The sequence below is a fragment of the Indicator indicator genome, chromosome 8 (assembly GCF_027791375.1).
Source record: "Indicator indicator isolate 239-I01 chromosome 8, UM_Iind_1.1, whole genome shotgun sequence".
NCBI classification, from domain to species: Eukaryota; Metazoa; Chordata; class Aves; order Piciformes; family Indicatoridae; genus Indicator; species Indicator indicator.
The window spans coordinates 1,172,501-1,195,252 of record NC_072017.1 but is presented as its reverse complement, the minus strand read 5'-3'; the positions used below and the strand labels follow the sequence as shown (position 1 = coordinate 1,195,252).

Below are 22,752 nucleotides of genomic sequence, written 5' to 3'. Positions count from 1 at the left end.
AGAAATCAAGTCAGGTTAAGGAAAGGACCGGGGTGACCCTGCTGTGGCACAGAAGCCTCACCAGCCTGGAAATCAGGCACAGGCTATGAAGGAACCTCAGGCCCCAGGCTAGGCTGGACATTCCTCCCTCAGGGAGACCAGTGGGTTCTTCCAAACTGCACAGCATGGCACCACAGTGCAAGCGTTTTGAGGCCAAGCTACCGACTTGCATTTTCTTACTACTCAGGTCCAAACCACCTGGAACATGTTCTTTGATGAACTGGAGCTGGGAAATGAGGGAGGGACAGGGAAACTTCTAGCTGGGTAGTGAGTAGCCATTCTCCACCAGTCAGTCCAGCAAGGCAACAACTAACATCTGTACCGAGCCTGCACACTGCCTGGTGCAAAATGCTACCCCAGAGGTCTGCAAAGAGCAACTCTTGCCTACAGGAAAAGAGGCAGAGAGCACCTGTGAGAGTTCTTAATTTACCAATGCAGCCCATCAAAAGGAAGCAGCCCAACCTCTGAGCCGTTCTTTTCTCCTGCTATGCACAAATCCAGGCAATAAACATAATCATTTCTACAGCCAACAACAAGCTTTGTTCCCCATACTACAGGGGAAGAGAAAACCTCTCCTGGAAGCTTATCTGTTCCTTCTGCTGTCCCACTCTTGGCATTCAGGATCCACACTCTGCCGTCTGTAGATACTGCTGCCAAAAGAATTCTGTTCTTGAAGCCATCACTTTGGAAAACAAATGGTGCTCCATACACACTTGAAGTAGCCTCGAATTTCCACAGCAGATTACCCTCCATGCTACAGCAGTAGATGAAGTGGTCATGGGAGCCAACAAATACCGCTTGCTTAGTTAAACTTGAGATGCATGGAGAGGAGAACACAGGTCCATTAGTGGCAAACTGCCAGGCCTGCAGAAAGAACAGAACCACCATTATCAGAGCCTGCTCCCATGCTCAGTCTGACAGCAACTCTCATTTTTGGACTAGCCTAGCTGCTGCCAGCACAGCAGTTTATTTCACTAGTTGAGAGAGCGCTGCTAAATGCTTGTCTGGTTTTACACACAGAATAAGTGATAAAAGGCCCATAAAAGAACTGTGCAAGAGTTACTACCTCCTGCGAGGCCCCTATAAAGCTGCCCAGCGTGGGAAAAGACTTCCTGGGCTGCTATACCACAATCAGTAATGAACTCAGTGAGCTCTGCTTACATGCCAGTTTGTGCCAAACAGCCAGGCAAATACTCCTTGTGGAAGCAAGAGCTGCTCTTCTCATGCTAATGCTGTGCAGGTCCCTCCTCAGGAGGCTTTCAGGTCTGCAGCTCTGCTGCAAGCAGACAGCAGGCCAAGGGCTAACAGGTTTTGTGATCAGAAAAGTCATGGAGGTTGCTGTGCATACTGCACCTCAGGCAAACACATAGAGACAGTGCCAGCTGATTTAAAACCAGTTACAAACCACAGTGGAGCTAAGAAAGCCCTTAATTGAAGGTGAGGACTGACACATATTTTGCCATAACTATGATTGATAAATGCATAAACATTCTAAGAAACCTTTTCTTCTAAAAACCACCACCTTACAGGAGAGAGAGCTTTAAACATGCTTGAAAAAGTCCAACTCCAACCTGTACCAGTTCATTGCTGGCTCTACTCCTGACTCTTCACTCTGGGTGGAAGCTCTGGACTAGAAAGTCTTTTACTGCATCAAGCAACTTGAGAGCTGGCAGTCTGGCCACGAGCTGCAGGGCCTGCCCTTGGCACACAGCTTTTCTGCCTTCTCCTCTCCCTAACAACAGGCACTGCTGGTTGGGCCAGCACTAATGGAGCAGCTTATTCAGGGTTGTGTGATGAACATAACCCTCCCAACACCACCACTTGTACCTTTTCTCCAGCATGAGTGTAACAATACAAGTTTCCATCCACACACCCAACACAAACACACTGCTCATTGCAGTGAGGAGAGGAGAAGAGGGGTTTTCCCAGGAAGCTTTTCCAGATGGTATTCCCAGTCACCTGTAAGGGGCAGCATGGAATGTCACCTGATGTTTTAACACCACAAGAAGCTACCCTTCCCTCACAGCTTGATCCAGCTGTGACCCAATCCTTAAGAGCTGGGAGGAGAGGGGAAAAAAAAAAACAAACCACAAAACAAAACCATAAACCAAACAAACCCAAACCCAAAAAAACCAGGAGGGAAAAGGACCAAAAAACCCCCCCCCAAAAAAAAAAAACACCAAAGAGGGACTGGGGGGGAAAGGGAGGGAAAAAAATGCAAAGCAAAAGCAGCAAAACAAAGGAGCATCTTTCCAGAAGGTGTATCAGAAGCCAAACTGCTCTCCAAATCTTATCCCAACAAAATGTTTAGTGTTTCCTATGGAACAGTCAGTACCTATTCCCTCTTCTCTTCCTCCCCCCTTGGCAAACCAATGGTAACAGTGTAGTAGTTCTGCTAAATGCCAGCTTCATTTCTTCCTTCCATTCCCAGCTGCTCAGTCTGTGATGAAGAGCAGTGAAGGAGCAGATATGTTGCCAGCAAGTCATATTGATTATGTCAGAAACTACACATCCTGCAGGAAATGCTGCAACCCAGCAGCTGTGATGGTCACAATAACCTCCTCCTGCAGCCTGCACACTCCTATTTTCTCAGCTACCTGGTACTCAGGATTATGGAAAAATCAAAGCTGTTTTTCCTCAAGCACTGCCCACCAGAGCTGCACAAACTGCCCTGGTTTTCTAACACTAGCTTGGGTATCAGTGAGGAAACTTGCAGTGGGTGGGAGGTAAAGATGGCTGGGACTGATGCTCTGGCTTGTGTGAGTATAAAAACACGAACAGCTGCTCCCAGTTCTTCTATCAGGCAGGACCAGCTGTAAGCCAGCAATACCTCAGCAAATCATGAAATTGCTCCACAGCTATCATGACCACCAGCACTTCCCCAGTGCAGAAAGCAGCAGAGCAGGCCAAGACTGAGGGCACAGCTCTTAAACAACTACAGGGAGGGAAACCAAAAAAGGAATGGAGGAGCTTCTTTTTTCTGGTCTGGTTTCACTACGTTTTGTGGGTTTTGTTTTTTGGTTTTTTTTAATTCCACTGTGAAAAGGAGGGAGGGGAAAAAAATCTACAGCTATGCTGTCACTCAGCAGTTCAACTGCTGAGGTAGCATTTGGGAAGGAGAAGGTACTGGCCTACAGTGAGCATGTAAATTGCAGCAAGTCCCTTCAGTTCCCTTTATCACCAGGGAGCTTTCTGAAACACAGCAATTATTATTGGGTATAATAATAAGGCCCTCGAGTGAAAAATGCCTTATGGTATCAGCCAGTTCCTTTCATCAGGGAAGCAACCTATCTGCAGAAATGCCCTTTGGTTTGATTGGAATTTGGGATTGGGATCAAAGGCAAGTAAGCAAAGGTACATACCGGGTTAACAGCCAGGAGCAGTCCTCCCAGTGTGGCAACATAAAGGCGATGTGGGAAAGAACTTAGGCAAGGAGATGAAAACACAGCTCCACCGTTGCAATGCACCTTCCACACACATGCCTTCTGCTGCAGGCACAAGAGCAGAGACAGAAAGGTCTTCAGTTGGAGCTGGAGCTCATCATGCTTACAAAGGCCTCTCAATGTCAAAGCTCACCCAACACCGCACTCACTCACTCAGCACATACTAGTTAGGAAGTGAGGATACAACCCCCCATGCTCTTTCTCTTCCAGTAAATACCAGAGATGCAGCTAATGGACAGCCACTATCTGCCCTTCATCTGCCATCTCCCTTCACCTATGCTTTTAGAATGGAGAATTCTCTCTCTCCTGCATCCTGCAGAGGGACTTCTCATCAGGAGGTCTAGAGACAGGCCAAGGGGGAATGGTTTGAAGCTGAGGCAGAGCAGGGTTAGAGTGGAGCTGAGGAAGAAGTTGTTGAGGAGGAGGTGGTGAGACTCTGGCACAGGCTGCCCAGGGAGGCTGTGGCTGCCTTCTCCTTGGGGGTGCTGAAGGCCAGGCTGGATGAGGCCTTGAGCAGCTGAGTGTAGTTGAGAGGTGTCCCTGGGCATGGTGTAGAGGTTGGAGGAGATGAGCTCTGAGCTCCCTTCCAACCTGAGCCTTTCTAGGATTCTATGATTCATTAACCCATAGTTTTATTTCCAGCTAGCCATCCTATTCTGGAACACCCAGAGAGAATTTAGTAACTAAGAAACCTAGGATTTGGGTTCAACCTGGACTAGTAACACCAGAACCATGGCTGAGGACACCACTAACACCAAGTACCTCCACATGATCCTAGGCTCACTTTAAAGCAGGCCTGACTATTTCCAAAGAGGAAATGTGGACACCTTAGAACATTAACAGCAGTGAAGCCTCATCTAGTCTGAGCTGGAAATGTATTCTTCTGTATGTACAAGTCAGAGCTCTTACATAAATATCCAAGGCATACACATGTTGGTCATGTGAGCCTATGTAGGCTACTCCACTGCAAGGGTCTACCACTGCAGAGCTTTTCACAGTATCTTCTGTGACAAAGGTCCAGTGTACTTCTCCATCACTGCTCTGAAGCACATACACTAAGCCATCATAACAACCTGTGTGAGAGAAAACACAAGAGGGGAAAAAAGGAATAATGATTATTTGTATTTAGAGTGTGGTTTATGCTGCTAGCTGCAGAAAGAAAACAGATGACTCAGGAGGGAGGCTGAAAACATTTTCCAAAGCTGCTCCTCTCCTTTTAGCTCAAAGTCTTTGCTGATAGTTCATACACTCAAATTGATTGTTCTTTGCAGGTTACACTTAAGAGTATTTCCAGGTTAGAGTATCACTGCCTTTTTACAGTAATAATATTAGAAGCCAGGGAGAGTTGCTGAAAAGGATCATGTTTGGGTTTTTTTTTTTAATTCTCTCTCTCCCTACTTTTCCTTTCTGAAAGCAAAGGTGGTGGAAGAACAAAGTCTGTATGTTTACTAATGAAAACTCAACTTGTTCTAGAATGCTTCGTTAAACCTGAAGGAGTTTCAATTTGTTACCAAAGCAAACAGCACTCATAATACTAGCAAAAAGAAGAAAACCACCTCCCCACCTGGACACCTGTGCTAACCAGTGATGGATACATCTTAGCTACAAAGACTAAGATGAGGAATGGCAACTCTGCTGACAACAGCTATGACAAAACTAAACCCCATGTTCTTTACATTTCCAAGAAGAGTCAAACAAGGTGACTCTGCAAAACCATGAGGCACCATGTACTAATTTCTGCCTCTAGCCATTTTTAAAGACAGTTTAAGACTATCACTTTTTGATACTTCAATATATATGAAAACAAAGTTAATCAGCCACCAAAGAGTAACTGACTTCCACCAAAGAGCCCCTGACTTCAGGAAGCCTTATTAATAAGTTGGTGTATAACAAACCACAAGTGTTTATGTTAGATAACCTCCATCACTGGTTATCAGGAAGCTTAAAATTACTTCTTCCTTTTCTTTTTCAACAAAGTAGTTTTGAAGCAGATAAAGAAGTTTTGGGGTAAGTGGAGATGGATGACATTCAGAGGTGAGAAACAAGATTCTCCACCACTCATCCTGCTTTAGGAGGAAAACTAATTGAAGCTGAAGGCTGAAAGAAAAGCCATACCAACCACAATGAAATTGCCACACTTGGACACGCAGGCAGAAGATTCAATCCGATCTCCAAGGGTCTTCTCCCACCTTATTTCTCCTGACTCCAGATCAATGGCCTGCATTGTGTGGGAGTGAGAGCCCACATACACAGATGCAGATGCTGCCTCTGCAGATGGGATTATAACCAGTGGTGATGCATCAACACATTTTCCTGTGTTGGACTTCCACCTGATGCACAACTCCACTCCTGCTGCTGCTGCATGGCTTTGCTCTGCAGAGCAAGAGTCAGGTTTGTTTGCCTGCTTTGCAGCTGTTAAAGCTCTGTCCTCTGTTTCACACCCTTGTGTGTGGCTTTGCAAGATACCTGGAGTCACTACATGCAGAGAGGATGGTTGCTGTGGCAGCTCCACTCCTACCTGTGTTGTATTCCTGGGCTGCATAAGAGACTTGGTGAAATTCATGGAAAGAAAATGATTTCCTCTGCTTAGGGCAAGCAATGAAGTAAACCCTGCAGCAGCCTCGAGGCCTCTCTCAGGTTTCAGCTTGATGTGTTTGCCATGCAGCTCCTCTCCACTTTTCCCACTTTGTTTTCTTTTCACAGCAGTGTCGCAATTCATTAATTGCTCTTCATCTGGAAACAGGATTTTAAGGATATGTCTATAAACCCCTTCAATGGAGCAGCTGAGAATAGCTTCAAGGAGTCCAGGCAGAGTTTTCCCTGCCAGCAGCTCAAGTTCCTCATGAAGCCTCAGAGCCTTCAAGGAGTCTCCACCACTGTCCAGGAACACTGCATCTTTCGAGATCCCTGGGGAGTCTCCCAGGACACCCTGGACAAGAGAAGGGGAGAGGCAGCAGTCCATGTCACACACAAAAACTCAAGCTGAGTACAACCCAGCTGAAAATCAACAGCTGAGGGAAAGCACCACTCCAAAACCTGCCAGCAAGCACAGCAGGGTGACAGAGGCAAGGATGGAACAGGAGCTGGGGAGGAACTCGCTCTGCACTGCACAATGGTTTGCTCAGTTCCAGGTCCATGCCATGCAGTCCAAGGGATGACAGCAAACTGTGCTGCATTTCTGTTGGTCCTTTTCACTCTCAACAGCATTTATCAGTGCCAGCTTCCCAGCTACCACAGTGATGCCTTTGGAGAAGACTGGGTTAGGTGCTTTATCTTATTAGTAAAACTTATCTAAACTGCTATCTTTTACTTTTGAATTATTTAAGTAACCTACTTATCTATCTACTTTTGAAGCTGTGGCCCCTTCAATTCATGAAGGATTTGTATTACCACTCCCTGCTTGTTAAGTCTGGGTGTGAAGTCCAAATCCTCTGGTTTTGGTAGCTGCTTTCTGATGTCCATAAGGGCTCCAGGGCAGATCTTGTCCCCTTGGGTTACCTTTTCTCTAGCCACCAATACAGGAAAAAAATCAGCATAGGTCAACTATGTTACTGATTTCACTACATTTACTCATTTGAGCCCTAGCCACAGTAAACCCCACTTTCAAGTGAACCTTGGAACCGTCTTTGCAAGTGAAAGAAAGTTAATACTGTTTGGCATCACATTTCAATACCCTGCAAAACAAGCCTTTAGCACAGAAATTTATAAGCAAACCAAACACAGCTGAAGAGACAATTATGCAACTGTACCATCTATTTTATAAAGGACTCTTCAAATCATAATTACCTTAAGAAATAAGAAACTCTACTAAGACAGTAGCTATTTTGTACAAAGTTTCCATGTCCCAGTTCCTCATTTCCCTTAGGGAAACCTCCTTTGGCATATGAAGCAGTATTCAAAAAAGCCACTGACAGGTTACATCCCTACTATGCTAATGCTTTGTACCTCAGAGCCTGCACTTGCAGCTGTTAAAGAAGCACAAATGACCCCCTTGTGGCCTCTGCAGAGTGACTACATTGAAGTATTAACTGAACAGAAAGAGCTGTGCTGCTTAAATCCATAGGCAGTTGGAACATTCTGGTTGCATTAGTCATGCTTGTTAAAACTGTTTAATTCCTGACACATGTATAATGATGCACTTGCAAAGATAAAAAGGCAGCTCAAAATACTACCTTCCATAAATACTGCAATCTTGCCCACAAGTCCTCTCTGCCGCTCAGCTTACTGTCACGCCTCCTGCAGCTCAGATGCTTCTGGTAAGTCTTGTTCAGCTCAGAGACATCAACTTTGCCTTTGGAGAAAATAAAGGATGGGGTTTTTCAGTGCTCTTGTAGCACTGACACTTCCAAGACTTGCTCTGCCTAAACAGTCACTTTATTCTTGCACACACTTCTTTAGTCATACTCAACTGCACCTTCTTTGATCCAGTGAACAAAACAGAACCCAGGAAGGTTTCTGAAAATTTACTCTGGCCTCCCCCATCATCCCAGCTTTAAGGCCTGACCTTTCCCACAAAGATGATCCAAGAGCTGGAGCAGCTCTGCTGTGAGGACAGGCTGAGGGAGACTGGGGTGTGCAGCCTGGAGAAGAGAAGACTCTGTGGGGACCTTAGAGCTGCCTGCCAGGACCTGAAGGGATCCTGCAGGAAGGCTGCAGAGGGACCTCTCATCAGGGGGTCTAGAGACAAGCCAAGGGGGAATGGTTTGAAGCTGAGGCAGAGCAGGGTTAGAGTGGAGCTGAGGAAGAAGTTGTTCAGTAGGAGGGTGGTGAGACTCTGGCACAGGCTGCCTCCTGCCTGTGGCTGGATGAGGCCTTGAGCAGCTGAGTGTAGTTGAGAGGTGTCCCTGCCCATGGCAGTAAATGGTATCTCTGAGCTCCCTTCCAACTTGAGCCATTCTAGGACTCTGTGATACCCCAGCTGAAGACAGTTGTTCCTGTTGCACTCTGCAACAGAGCCCTGAGAAAACAAACACACAGTGTGAAGCTAAATTGGTTTTACCACTGCTCTTTGACTCTTGAATGAAATGTTACCAAGAAAAGATCAAACGTGGTCATGATTTCCTAACTCCTAGGAGTTGGTTACCTAACCTATGTAGTTAAAATGCATGAATCAGGTCCCAGATTTTGGTTAGTAAAATAATAATAAAAAACCCAAACCAAACCAAACAAACAAAACAAAACAAAAAAACCCAAACAAACAAACAAAAAAAGGGAACACAGATCATCAAAACAGGTGGCAAGGGTACTTAATGCTTTCATTTACCATGTAAGGTTAAAGGCAAAGCTTTAATCAGTACAAGCTGATCAGGGACTGAATAAGCTGGGACACGTTTCTGGAGTTCTTGAAGTGTTTCTCTCTCTTTTAAATCACCTCTGGGTACGACAAACAGGATAAGTTTTTCCTGCTGATACCAGGTCACTGCACAAGCTTCTACTTGGTGAAGTTCTTCAGCAGCCTGTAATTACAAAAATATTAGCCTTGCTTTGAAATGCAGTTTATCAATAGAGCAAAATGAGTTAAACCCCACAATTTAAAAGGAGCACTCATTTAAAAATGGTGCTTGTCTCACAATCCTACCTAACATGCCATGAAATACTGTCTCTTGTAGCTCAAGTCTGTACTTCTTCACATAAAAATGAAGTCAGAGATGGATGATTTGCCTCAAAGGTCATGAATAAGATACAATCCAGTCTGACATTTCACCTTGTGCTACCATCACTGCCCCAGCAGTGCAGTGCAATGCTCAGTGCTTTGCAGATATTCACACAGTTCCAGTTCTGCTGGAAGCAATCACACAATGAAACACATTTCCAAGAACTCATCAGGACCAAACTCCTCACTAAGTGATGTGCCTAGGTTTTTGATAATAAACTCTGAGTCCTACAAGGCATCTGAGAAGGAGCAAACAGACATTTCTGATGACAGTGGTGTGCTGCTTACCCCCGCTCCTTTGTGCTGTCACCTTACCTGCTGCAGGGATTCAATGCTGAAGCGCTTGCCGTGACGTTTAATCTGGTTGTCTTTCCGACCCAAGAAGAGCAATTCCCCACTCTGCACCCTCACAAAATCCCCTGTTTCTCTCATTGTACCCACAGGTAAAGTTGTCTCATCATCAAGAAAGCAGATTCGCTCTTCACCACCTACAGCAGAAAAGGTTGTGGTCATACAGAGTAAATGGCTAACTGTAAAAGAAAATGGTAAGCAGCATTTTATCCAATTCTCCTAAACTCTAGGAAGCATTTTAAGAGGTACTAAAAGATTGTCAGTGCCTAAACTTCTGCAATCTGCAAACAGGGCTATGCAGTTAGTTCAGTTAATACATAGAATTTACTACAGAATCACACAATTGTCAAGGTTGGAAGGGACCTCAAGGATCATCCAGTTCCAACCCCCCCTGCCACAGGCAGTGACACCTCACACTAGAGCAGGTTGCTCAGAGCCACATCCAGCCTGGCCTTAAAAACCTCCAGGGATGGGGCTTCCACCACCTCCCTGGGCTACACCAGAGAATGTCAAAATGCAAGCAGGAAGAAGTCCTTATGATGAAAGCACAGCCTGCAGATAAATGATGGCAATTTCTTGCTCATCATTCCAACAACTGAAAATAGCATCAGAACGGTCCCAGCCCAACAGGAACTTCACATGCTACCTGAACCTATACCAGAGGCAGCCACAAATAAGCAATGTGTTATTGAAATTCAAAGAATTAAGAAAAATATCTTATAATAAGAAATATAAAATGACCTATGAACACTTGACCCTCGCCTTCCAGAACCGCAGAACCGCTGGCATCTCGGACCTCAACTTTGGTTCCAAGGAGTGGTGATCCCAAAGGTATAGGGAAATCAGTTCTAAATACATTCAAGACAGAAACAGTAAAACTCTTTCCCTTCTGAACACAAAACAGCCATTCCAGAAATGAGTTAGCAAAGAGTCTTTTTAAAAGATCAGTATCAGAGCAAAAACGGATGCCTGGGGCTTCTTTTCTGCAGATGTTTCTTCTCCATTTATTCAAAATGAAAAACCTCATTAGTGTGCATAGACAGAGACAGCACTCCCTGGACTAGGCTAGGCCAAGTTCAGCATAGGCAATTACAGGCTGGAATGAGGAAGAGGTCTAAATACAGCAATGATTAAAACAGAGATCATCACCAACACATACACTGAAACTTGATAGGTCTAAAGTACAAAGGATTTCAGACCAAGAATCAGTCATCAACAACTCTGACTGGAGGGGGCTGTATCCACAAAGAATGGATTGGTCCTTTCTACATAAATCCCAAATGTCACTTCTATCAGCACAGACACTCATGAGGACTCAGCAGCCCTGGAAACAGGAGCCCAAGGTTCTGTTTCTAGTGACTTTTATCATTCACATGTCAAGTCATGAAAACAGTGCATTTTCCTACCTAAAATTAGCACTAAAAACCTCTTCAGGGATCTTGTAGCAAGTGGCCCAGCTTGACACTTCAGTAATACCATACAGATTAAAAACACTTGTTCTGTTCTCCTTGTGCTTCCAACTTCTCAAGAGATTTAGTGTAGGAAACGCTTCACCTCCAAGGGCTAAGATACGAAGGGAAGTATTTGCAGACAACACTGTTGACTTAATAATGTGAGCTCCAAACCTCCTGAGAAGTGTTGGTGTTGCCTGGAGGATGCATATTAAAAAGAAAAAGACCTGTTAGATTTTTTTTTCAGTACATGTGCAAGCCTCTTCCTGCCTTTTTAACATCAGAAAATGACTCATCATCAGTTAAGCTATAAGGAGAGTATTTTAATCATTAAGTCATCTGAGAATCCCTTCCTTCACTGATTAAGATAGTGAGAGAAAAAAAAAATACAATCACAAAATCAACCTGTTCTTAGATAAGACATCTCTAATACCTTCATTCATCAATCCTCACCTTTCTGAAATAATGCTTAACATACTTTACAAATCTATCTTAAGATAGATATATCTTATACTTCAAAAATCCCGCTATTAGAAATTGGTAACTCAGAATATTTTTTGCTAAGAGAAAGTGAACTAAACTGATTGAGACACTTGCATATGATGGGAAAATGTATGCCACTGAGATTTACAGTAATCACAATTAAAATAAGAGCAGAGAATAAAGTTTTAAAGTATTTGTAACTAGTAGATTTTTTTTTTCTGCTGTGGAACTGGGGTTGTTTAGTCTGGAGAAGAGAAGGCTGAGAGGGGATCTTATGAATGTCTATAAATATCTGTGGGGTGGGTGTCAGGATGAAGGGGACAGGCTCCTTGCAGTGGCAGCTGGTAATTGCACAAGGAATAATGCATATAAGCTATAACACAGGAGGTTCCACCTCAACATGAGGAGAAACTTCCTTACTGTGAGGGTGATGGAGCACTGGAACAGGCTGTCCAGAGAGGTTGTGGAGTCTGCTTCTCTGGAGACCCTCAAAGCCAACCTGGAGGTGTTCCTGTGTGACCTGCCCTGGGTGATCCTGCTTTGGCAGGGGAGTTGGACTGGGTATCTCTGGAGGTCCCTTCAACCCCTAACATTCCATGATTCTGTGATCTTCATCTGACTACTCACTGATCTGAAATGTATATACTCTACAATCTCAACTACCAGTACTCCTTCAGAAGACCACCACTGCACTCAGCATTACTGTAAGTGCAAACACTTCAGAATTACAACACTGATGGCAAAGCAAAGCTTAGGGGTTGATGGATCATAATTAACAGATTAATCAGACCATATCAATTTTATCCAAAGTCAGTTACAAGTGATATCTTCTGGCAGCTCTTCCCACACTCTGATTTAGGCTTCTATACTCAATCAAGTTTTACAAACCCCCTTGTTACACTGCAAGGCAAGGTCTGGGCCTATTCAGCCATCTTGGATGCTCAGAACTTCAAATCAGTTTTCCCCAAATGAACCTTAAAATTATTAAAGCTGAGATCATGTAGGAGATGATGTATTCCAAGACATAAGAGACACAGGAAGCCTCACATAAACAGGTAGGCTGAAAACAGGAAGTGTTGCTGTGGAATCAGTACTTCTCTTGCTCTCATTATTGTGCAAATGACATTCTGTCACTTCTAAATGGCACAATTATGCTCTTTATTATATACTATAAACAATTTTTTGGCATGCAGACTACCACTAAGAAGAAAGGCTGCAAGATCAAGCCCATTAAAAAATGTTAAAAATGTCTGTAGCAGGTTACGCCATTGTGAGATTCTTCTGACCTGCTTAATTAACAGAAGAATTTAACTAATTCTTAGGAATTAATGGTTTATTAGGATGAATACTGTTTAAATCTTCATTTCATTGCATTCTGTCACAAAACGTTTTGGGCCTTGATCAAATGGTAAGTTTCTGAACAGCTAACATGCTACAGCACAGAGAGCAGGAGCCACATGTTCAAGGGAGAACAATCCTGCTCTACTATCAGTAGTGTCTAGAGTGATGCAAAAGTAGTAACCATTAGCAAAGGTGATATTGAAGACACTTTTCTCAGGTGTTGCCTACCTGCAACACTGTCACATGGTGGTGGTGAAACAGAGCAGCAGAGAGTTCCACAGGCCTCATCTTAATGGTGTTTGGTACTATGAGAATGGAGGCTCCACTTGTCAGGGCAACAAACAACTCAACCACAGATGGGTCAAATGTTAGAGGAGAAGCCAGGAACAGCACATCATCTTCTGTGACTTCAAAGAGGGACCTAAAATGAGACAGATAGGGATTAAAAATCTGGTGCATGTCATTAGAAAACATTCCCAAAGCAGAAGAGCAGCATTAAAGGAAGGCACTTTAGCAAGCCTAAGGTCTGAAGGGCTGCTCTGAACGTACAGGGCCAGACAATTAGAGCTCCTGAATTAAGACTTTAACTATTGATTAAACTAATGAGGTCCTTCATAGAGCTACCAGCCACACTATACACCAACACAGTATCTTAAGGCATTTTTCAACTAATGGATGGCTCATTTAAAAAAGAAAAAAAGGCAAAAATCAATAGCATTCTCATAACAGATTTTTGTAGAAAGCATTAAATGAAGCAGAAAGAAACCTAGGAGTTAAGATTTTAAAACTACACTGCACAGTAAATATAACTGTGAACAAATAATTTTGTTATCTATTTCTTTTAAGTCACAAGCCAGACTACAATACTTAACAGCACTAGCTTTTTATTTGAAGTGCATTCCTCACAAATTCAGGTAAAGCAAAATTTAGTCTTTTTAAATAACTGCCAGAGAAACAACATCTTAAATTACACTATTTAGACACAAAAGAAACAGAAATAAACCTGAAAAGGCAGGGAAGGAAGAAGAGGTGAAATCCAAACCACACTGCTCTCAAGCACTTAAAAGAATTCTTGTAAAACATGAAAGAAGCAAACTGGAAGTCACACTTACTGAAGATGCTGAATATTTGGCACTATACACTTATGAGGCACTCTGACTATTTTGGGGATCCCTGTAGTTCCTGATGTATGCAAGATGTATGCTAGGGAGCATTTCTGGCCAACATCCACATATGCCCTTTCTGATGTGCTCACTTGAGTTTGATCTGGGTAAGTGATATTGTTTGGCTGCAAGTCACCCACAGCTTCGAAAGGTTCATATTTACTTCTCACATCATCTACTTGTGGATTTGAATCAGTGTTGCTGGAGCTTCTTTGGAAGAGAGTTAAACCAATATGTTCTATCATGGAAGAACTGTGGCAAAAAAACCCAGCATGGGACATCTGGAATTTCTGCAAGACAAAACAAGCAATTTAAGCAACAGAATTCAGGTTGCACTGCTCCTGTTCTACTGTATGCAATGAAACAGGGAGCAGCGTTTCACACAAATAAGCTGCAACAGTTCACTCCTTTACTTCTGGAGGAGACACAGCAGACAGTTTCAAGCTCATGCATTTTTATACATTAAGTATGAGTGAACACAGACTTCATGAATGTGAAATAGCTCTCTGGGAAAATAGTGGAAAGAAGAAGTATACACAAGAATTCTGTAGAACTCAGAATTATAACTCGATGGCCCAATCTGGTCTATTTCCTTAGCAATGAGAGTGTAAGATCTGAGAGGAGTTGGACAGAGGGAACCCAAAGAATTAAATGCAGGAGGTGTTTTGTTCAACTGTTGCAAAGATTTCCAACTCTCAACCTTGACATAGGGAGAAATCAGCCTGGACAAATCTCCCAGTGCCAGTGCCCAACAGGCTTGCCTGGACAACATTGTAATAGGAAAGCAGGCAGCTTTTTTAAAGAGGAGAAGTACTGTGTACTCTTAAAGGTGTTCTTTTCTGAATGAAAAAGCACCTCCTGACATGAAGAAACAAAATAACCCCATACAAGCTTATTAAGACAGAATACAATCTGAATAGCTACACATTTATCAACTGCCCTTCAATGCTTCCTGTGGAAGCCTGAAGACTTACATTTACTTTGTCATTCTCAACAAGAACATACTGAAGATTGCTTTTCCTCATGAACTGGGTGGATAACATTGGTGGTGCATCTGGATCAACAGGAGAATAGGCAGCTGGAACTTGAAGGATTCTAATAAGACACAAATGTTTGAATTTTTTTTTTTTTTTAGTTAAGAAAAACCTCTTCAATTTCACTACTGTTCTTTAGTACATCTATAGTTCCCAGAGCTAAATAAACAATGTAGTCTTTACACTTTTATAGCTCTCAGATCTAAAAAACCAATGCAGTCTTTATGCTTTTATAGCTCCCAGGGCTAAAAGATGTAGTCATGAGTCAAAAAGATTTTGTTGGAAATAAAGTAGGAAGAATAATCATCCTTGCCTTTTGGTATTCTACAATAAGAAGAAAAGCCTAGATGAAAGGGTTTATGCAAACATTCAACATTACTTGTGGCCAGGCAGGTTGGTGATGACAAAAGTATCACTGACACCAATTTTTCAAAGCTTTTGGTTCTCACTAGACTAGAGAATGCAGCCTAAGAAAAGCTGAGCACATAGTGGAATTTCTTCCGTAACAAACAAGCAGAGGAACACCAAGTATCACTCTCATTCACTTTACACTACAGTGCTTCCTCAACAGCTGCTCACTACAACCCTCCCCTCTACTGGCTCCGTTTGACAAAGACAAGCACTTAGAATCATAGAATAGAATCATACAATCAACTTGAATTAACGCCACAAAAAGCCAGGAGTAAGCTGTGACTAAAATACCAACAGCTCCCATCGGTCTTCACGTTGCTTCTAAGACTGGCTTCCCAGATGTAAGCAGTTAGACTTCTTCTTTGGCTAGGGAATTATCACTGCAGCAATGGTAAGATCAGGACTTGGAACGACAGCATTCTGCCCGCTCCTATAGCCACTGGTGTCAGGAACAACCTAAGCATACCCTGCCTCACATGTGGCAGTGATAGCTGGAAAAATCAGGGTGCCCCAGTAGTTCCCAGTCACACAGCAAAAGAAAATTGTGTTCATAGCATCACTGAATCACTTTGCTTGGAAAAGACCTTTATGATCAGAGTCCATTCTCTAACTGTACCAAGTCTGGTGCTAAGCCATGTCCCTCAGCACCACATCTCTGCATCCTTTAAACACCTCCAGGGATGAGGATTTGGCCACCTCCCTGGGGAGCCTATTCCACTGTTTGAGAACCCTTTCAGTGAAGAATTTTCTTCTAATATCCATCCTGAATCTCCTCTAGTGCAACTTGAAGTCATTTCCTCTCATTCTATCACTTGTTACTAAGGAGGTAAGACTGATGCCCACCTCCCTACCATCTCATTTCACATAGCTGTAAAGTGATGAGGTCTTCCTTCAGCCTCCTTTTCTCCAACTAAACAGCTTCAGTTCCCTCAGCCAGCACAGTCCCTCCATTGCTGCTCAGTTCATTGGAACACAGATTAAATCAAGTTGGAAGGGACCTCAGGATGCCTAGCCCAACTTCCTGCTCAAGCAGGGCCAGCTGCAACCAGGTTGCTCAGGACTGCACCCAGTGAAGTCTTGAAAACCACCAGGGATGGTGTCTGCACATCTCCAGGCAACCGGCTCTGCTGCTGGACCAAGTGGAAAGCATTTCCTGATCAGAGAGAAAATTTCTCAGCACTTAGAGGAGGTTTTTGACTACAACACTCACCTCACTCCCGTCACTGCAATCCTTACACTCAGCTGTGATACACCTTCTTGTGCTACTGTGTATTTTACATGCAGTGTGGCACCAGGAAAATACCCACACAGAGCATGCCCCTCAGGAGCACAAGCCCTGCTGCACACCTCAGCTGAAGAAAATATGCCTGACACACTGTGATTTTATGTTGCATGCTAACTGTAATGGCAATGAGATACACATACAAAGGGTACAGACATTAGCATTCATCAGCAGAAGCAGGAATTTAAAAACTGCTGAATTAACAGGAGTAATTAAAATCACAAACATTTCCATTTCCTAGCCACTAAATAATCAATGTCACTTTAGTGCTGCTTTGCTCATTATTTTTTGTCTCTATAGGATTTGTAGTGGAACTTTTGCTGTATGCACAAGTATCTTAAAGCATGAAACTTGTTTTCAGTGCATTTTTTTTTCTCCTAGGAAGAATACATTTAAAAATCTGTATATTCCTTTTTTCCAGAGACACATTCTGTTAGACTGCACCCACTTTTAAACACAGACACTGATGTTTTTGTATTTCTATAAATAACCTTGATCACTTAAAAAAAAATGACAGCTACATATAATTTAAATCAATGAATGCAAAATAAAAAGCTTTTCAAAACATTATTAATACTTGCATCTTTTTTTCTTAAAGAATGTAAGACTCCAGTGCCTCTTGACTATATTGCTATGATATTCCTGCAATTTAAAAAATATAAACAGACTGAAAATTAGCTTTGTTAAAGATGCTCCCTAAAAGACCAACACAGATTGCAACCACTCAAGCCATTACCCCAAGATCCAAGATGGTAAGTTTATCCCTGGAGAGCAGTAAAGGCCTATTTCACATCGTCCTTGCTGATCACAGTGCTTTTGAAGGAAAGTTGTCAATTCCATAGCAAACTTAACCACTGTTCCATATGTGTAGAAAGCTGGAGGTTTGCCATTACATTCATCAAACCAAACTGCTTTTCTAGCAGAGTGCAGGCCAGCTGCCTGATTCACCAGCTCCTGAAGAGTCATCTCAGCTGCATCTTCCATCCCCCTGAGAGATGAACAAAAAAGACAGCACTGATGCCACTTTTAGTGTTTTTGTCAAATTTATATATAAACACACAAAGCACTACCAAGTAGGAATAAAGACACTTGCCACACAACACACACCTTCACCTTTACTGCTGAAGTGTAAACCTTAATGTTTTTACTATGGGCCTCATCCCAGGGCAGTAATTCACTAAGATTTCATTGCACATAATTAGTCTGTTCCTCACCCCTGAGCCCCCTTCCCTGGAGATATTCAAAGTAAGCCTCGACGAGGCCCTGGGCAGCCTGATCGAGATGGGGATGTCCCTGCTGACTGCAGGGAGATCGGAATAGATGACCTTTGGAGGCCTGGCCTATTCTATGAGCCTATTTTTAAAGCTAGTTAGAACTTAATTAAAAAAATTATTAACACAGCAAAATTCGAATGCTTCCCTAGCAAGCAGACAACCCAACGTATCAATTGTCAAGGTATTTATAGTACTGCTCACGCTGGTGCACGCCTCCGCCCTCCTGTCCGAGCCGCGGACCGCATGGCTCCGGGCTAAGGTTCCCTCTGGCCTCCGCCGCATCAGGATCAGCTCTCCGCAACAATCTCGAGCGAGGACAAACTACTTCTCCACGCCCCCGCCACGCTCCAAGACCCCGTTCACACACACGGCCTGGCCGCTCCTGAAGTGGGCGGCTGCGCCACGATCACCCCACGAACTCTCCGGTGCTGCCGACCACCCAACGAGCCCGAGGAGCCCACCTGAGGGAGCGCCGAACACTGCTTCCCAGCGCCCTCCATCCCTAAGTCGCCACCTAGCGCTGGGAGGTCAGCGCTTCTGATTGGCGGGGCAGTGGTAGTCCTGCCCCCTGTGCAGTAACGCGAGCTCTCATTGGTGGACAACCAGTCGCGCAGTGTGCCGTCAATAAGCTGCGTCCTATCTGCCAAGGGCCTGCAACATTTTTCCTCAAGGGTAAGAGGAAGGAGTGCGCCAGAGCTGTGCCGGCCCTTCCCAGCACCGCGGCAGCCTTGCTTCAGTCGTGAGAAAAAAACTGAAAAGAGCCCAGGCAGCAAAGGGTAAAGGACGAAGCTCTCTCGCCCCGGAGGTGGTTCCGGGCCTTCCTGCTGCTGTGGGACAGGACCAATGCATCATTTCCGGGGTGGATGGGCCGGCTGGCGTCGCAGCGGGGTGAAGGATAAGCCATCGCTCCTCGCCTGAACCGTGGCGGCGGGAGGGGGCAGTGGCTTTGTGCTGTGCTCCCGCCGGGTGAACGGGAGCGGCCGGGGAGTGCTTCACCCTCGGCTGGGTTTTAGAGGCGCCAGCGGGGAGTGAGGGTGACGGGAAAGAAAGGCGGCGCTGGGACTGGGGCACCGGTAGTGCATTGCCGGCAGCGTTCGGGAGAAGGATTTAGTGTAAGACACCAAATGATTCGCTGCAGTTTTGAGGCGCTTTCAAGGTGACTTTATTAAAGAAACCTTCGATGTGTCCTGCCGGCGAGGGCAGTGAAAAGACAGATTACAAGGCCAGTTCATAACCACTTTTAGTATTACACATGGGAGAAGTTAGACATTAGCTTTGTACTATTTTGTCACATTTTGTAAATGACAGTTTGGCACATAGTAGAAACATAGTAGAAACAGTTTCACAGTAGAACACTAAATACAAATAGTGACACCTAAGGCAGAGTTTTCTCCCTCAGTATACTCATTGCATGTCTGGTCTGCTATGAAAAAAAAAAAAGCCCTGATGGCATAAATCCAGTGTCAGTGAATAATAAAAAAATGACACTTTGAAAGTATCTCCTGTTAAGAAATCAGGCATTAGTGTAACTAAAAATCACAGTGCTTGCAGTAGCAGACCTTGGGATTTCACATGGATAACACGGCAGGGGGGTGGGGGGGGGGGGAGAAAGGGCATTTTCTTGAAATCAGAATTATGTCACCTTATGTGCAAATCACATTTAATCAATTACTACCAGACTTTGAAAATAGGGGGTTTGTTGAAAACATTAAAAAGAACATTTGTGCAAGTTTTACTTACAGTTTGTTCCATAGACAATTTCAGCTAAAGCTATAGGTTTCTATATGCAGCCTTATTAACCTGCACACCTAAGTTTTTACCTCAAAAAGAAAGGGCTCCTTACAAGTATCTATAACTTAAGAGCTCAACTTATCCCTTCTTGTGAAAATGATTGAGGTTTTGAGGGCAGGAAAGAAGAAAGGTGAAAAACATTAAAGACAGTTTTCTCACACTTCTCCTTGGTTAATCTGGAGGCTGAGTGACTCCACCCTGTGCTCTTTTTGCTCAGTTTACTGTCCAGGTAAACTGTCACGGTTCTGTTTAAAGAACCAAACTTGCTAATTAATTAATTTTATTAGATCAAATAGATCTAATTAGAAGAGATCCACATCCACCCCACAACATGCAGACCTGGACTTCGGTGAAGAACACACAGTAAGAGCCCAATGCTCATGAAAATCTAGATTCTCCCATAGGCCTGACATCAAGTAGGTTCTGATTCCACTGCAGGAGGCACAGTCTCACCTTCATTAAATGTATTTCCATGCTTTCTTGGCTTGGGACTTCTGTGGTGTGATTGTCTTTCAGGCAAAATTGCTACAAATCCCACATAAGAAAGCTCCCTTTTGAATGTAATCAGCAGTGCTGTAATTCTCAGCTATGTGGAAGATGATGGGGAAGGAAGAAGCTCTTAAACCTTTTTTTAAACATTATAACAAGTCACATAAGGCCAAAATACACAACATTAAATAGAAAATCTAAGGTTAAGTTGCTGGTGTTGAGTGAAAAACCCTGAGGTGTACGAAATATTTTTACACTTGTGCGTGAATCTGCAGTAGTTTTCAAAAGGTGCTCGAGTGGTTCATTGTCCAAGTGGTCTTCATGCATACATGTAAAGCAGTGGCAGTGTGATCAATTCAAAGTACAATGCATTCAGTAGCTAACAAGCCTGCAGGGTCTGCAGAACTCTGCTTTTTAAACATTACATTTATTGTAGTAGCAGTAGTGCAGTAAAATAAGGCTATATCCAAACCAACTCACAACCTTCAGCTGATAACATTGTTTTACTGTTGAAGATGAAAAGTGACTGTTTTTCAGTTTCTTTTGGGTGTTGACTCATAAAAAGCTCAGACTTCAGAACTTGTCAGGACTTACACTAGAGAAAACAAGATGTAAACCAGAAAAAAAGGAAAAAAAAGGGCAGTGCCAAATGTTTCTTCTCCTTCCACATCCTACTGGCAACTAGTAGAAGCACATGAAGATAATGTAATTATACTGGACTTGAAGAATTTTAAAGTTATAAAACTAGACAGCTTTTGGCTGAGTATTTCCCTGAGTCTTCATATTTTAGAACTGTATGCTAGACATGTTCATAGAATCTGTAACAAAGGTGTTTTTTACTGATTAATAAAGGCTGTTTAAGCTATGTATGCAAAAGTTAGGTACTTCTGAAAAAGCCTCTGTGAGACTGAGGATGCAATCTGATTCTTCAGAATCTGGTATTTTTTTGCCCCAGGAGGAAAGCAAACTTCCCATACTTTTGCATTAAGGCTTTGATAATTTGAAATGTACACCACATGATTCTGTGAACAAATCTAAGAGGGATGTCTTCTGGAGCAAGACTGAAACAAAGGACTCTGGGACTGCTACATAATTGAAAAAAAAACCTTTGGTTTTATAGTATTTTATGAGGAAATAAAAGGCACAGTTGTGCAGCAAAAATACATGATTTTGTATTTTTAATCTGCTTACATTGTTTTCATCAGCACATTGGACTTTCTGTAAGTCTTTACTGTAGAGATCTGGTTTAGCAACTGTAATTAGCTGTAATAAGCTTTCTGTGTTACCTAAATGTAAGAAGACTATTAGCAAGAAGGTATCTTTGAAGAAGGTAACATTCAACAGTAGATGAACTCCTGTCCACCCACTAAACATTCACCACTCTAGCTCTACAGGGTACTCCCCAGTGAGACACGCTGTGCAGTGACCAATCTTTCCAACTCGGGACTTCTGGGTTTTAAGGCTGTTCTCACTTGCTTGTCTTGCCTTGATGCTTTCTTGCACAGAGGATACCAGGCCTTCCACAGAAAGGTAGACCACACTGTCTGCTCCTAAAGGAAAGAAAGAATTCAGCAGTTAGGGCTGCAGCAATACTGTAGCAAACTCAGTGCCATTTGGAAGTGCACTCGGTGCCAGGTGGCTCACCTTACCTAAAGAGAATGGATGTGAAAAATTACCAGACCATAATAAGCCTTGCCCTTCTCAAATTCTGTGTGCAAGGAGCAGACTCACTGCAATCTAGAGAGAAGGTTCTGGGTTGGGAATGAACATGTCATGCATACTGAGAAAGTCCAGTGTGGATTAGGACTCCCTAAACTCCCTCCAGTTTCCCAGAGCTGCCTTGTAGATTGGGGCTGGAAGCAGATGCACATGGCTGGTGCTTCCCAAGCTGCACACCCAGGACTACAAACCCTTAGTGGGACCTGGAGGAGGGGAAGACCATCATGTTAAATAATTCAGAATGTAGTTCATGCAAATGTTCTACCAGGACAAGAATTTGATAGCTTTTCCATGTTAGCATTATCTGCATGTGTTATTTTGTGACTAATACTTACAAATGAGATCCTACAAACTGCCTTCACAGTAATTTTGGGGAAAGGAATTCATTGTACTATTAGTGAGAGTAATTATTATAACACAGGAAATTTTGAGTTTACTGTTTCCTAACTGTGACCACTGCTATATTCTTAAACCATTCTAAAAAATACTTTGCAGCCCAGTAGGCCACCTATGGTTATCTCCTCCCTCACAAGCCTTCACATGACTTCTGTTGCTGATACCTTGATGAAGAGAATGTTATTTGTTATCACATCACAAACAACAATTGGTGTTGGTTCTTCTTTTGTTCTGCTGCAAGCATGACTCATTCCAGAGATCTGAGAATGCATTTAACATGTTCTGATTGGTTTCAAATGTCATTTCCTCCCAAATTAAATACATAATGCAGTTTTTACATAAATTGAAATCTGCAGAAAAATCAGTAGGTGTTTACAAATTCCAAACACAGTTTTATGAACATCTAATGGAAGTGAAACTCTCTTAGCTTTT

General features: G+C 43.2%; 2 protein-coding genes across 2 annotated transcripts in view; both read right to left on the bottom strand.

Annotated features, from left to right (window-relative positions):
* Positions 1-465: 465 nt before the first annotated feature.
* On the bottom strand, positions 466-17,617 carry AASDH (aminoadipate-semialdehyde dehydrogenase). The gene is made up of 14 exons (XM_054383282.1): positions 17,388-17,617; positions 14,899-15,019; positions 13,874-14,214; positions 12,990-13,182; positions 10,893-11,134; positions 10,228-10,334; positions 9,451-9,623; positions 8,746-8,938; positions 7,655-7,773; positions 5,598-6,411; positions 4,392-4,555; positions 3,402-3,527; positions 1,867-1,998; positions 466-903 (listed from the first exon to the last, which is right to left on the bottom strand). Exons 1-14 carry the CDS (start codon positions 17,615-17,617, stop codon positions 466-468), a joined length of 3,393 nt encoding a protein of 1,130 aa, XP_054239257.1.
* Positions 17,618-21,579: 3,962 nt separating this feature from the next.
* The window catches only part of PPAT (phosphoribosyl pyrophosphate amidotransferase), a 44,642-nt gene continuing 43,469 nt past the window's right edge, over positions 21,580-22,752 (bottom strand). Inside the window, exon 11 of the mRNA XM_054382911.1 lies at positions 21,580-21,755. Within this exon, the coding sequence (XP_054238886.1) occupies positions 21,580-21,755 (176 nt within the window). The remainder of the gene's footprint in view (positions 21,756-22,752) is intronic.

Bases quoted from the DNA above. Each gene is read 5' to 3' on its own strand.
- AASDH (XM_054383282.1), bottom strand. From the start codon at position 17,617: ATGACTCTTCAGGAGCTGGTGAATCAGGCAGCTGGCCTGCACTCTGCT. The intron at 13,183-13,873 runs GTAAGTGTGACT...GTCTCATTTTAG, and splicing joins CCAAATATTCAGCATCTTCA to GTCCCTCTTTGAAGTCACAG. The intron at 904-1,866 runs GTACAAGTGGTG...TTCTTTCTGCAG, and splicing joins ACACTCATGCTGGAGAAAAG to GCCTGGCAGTTTGCCACTAA.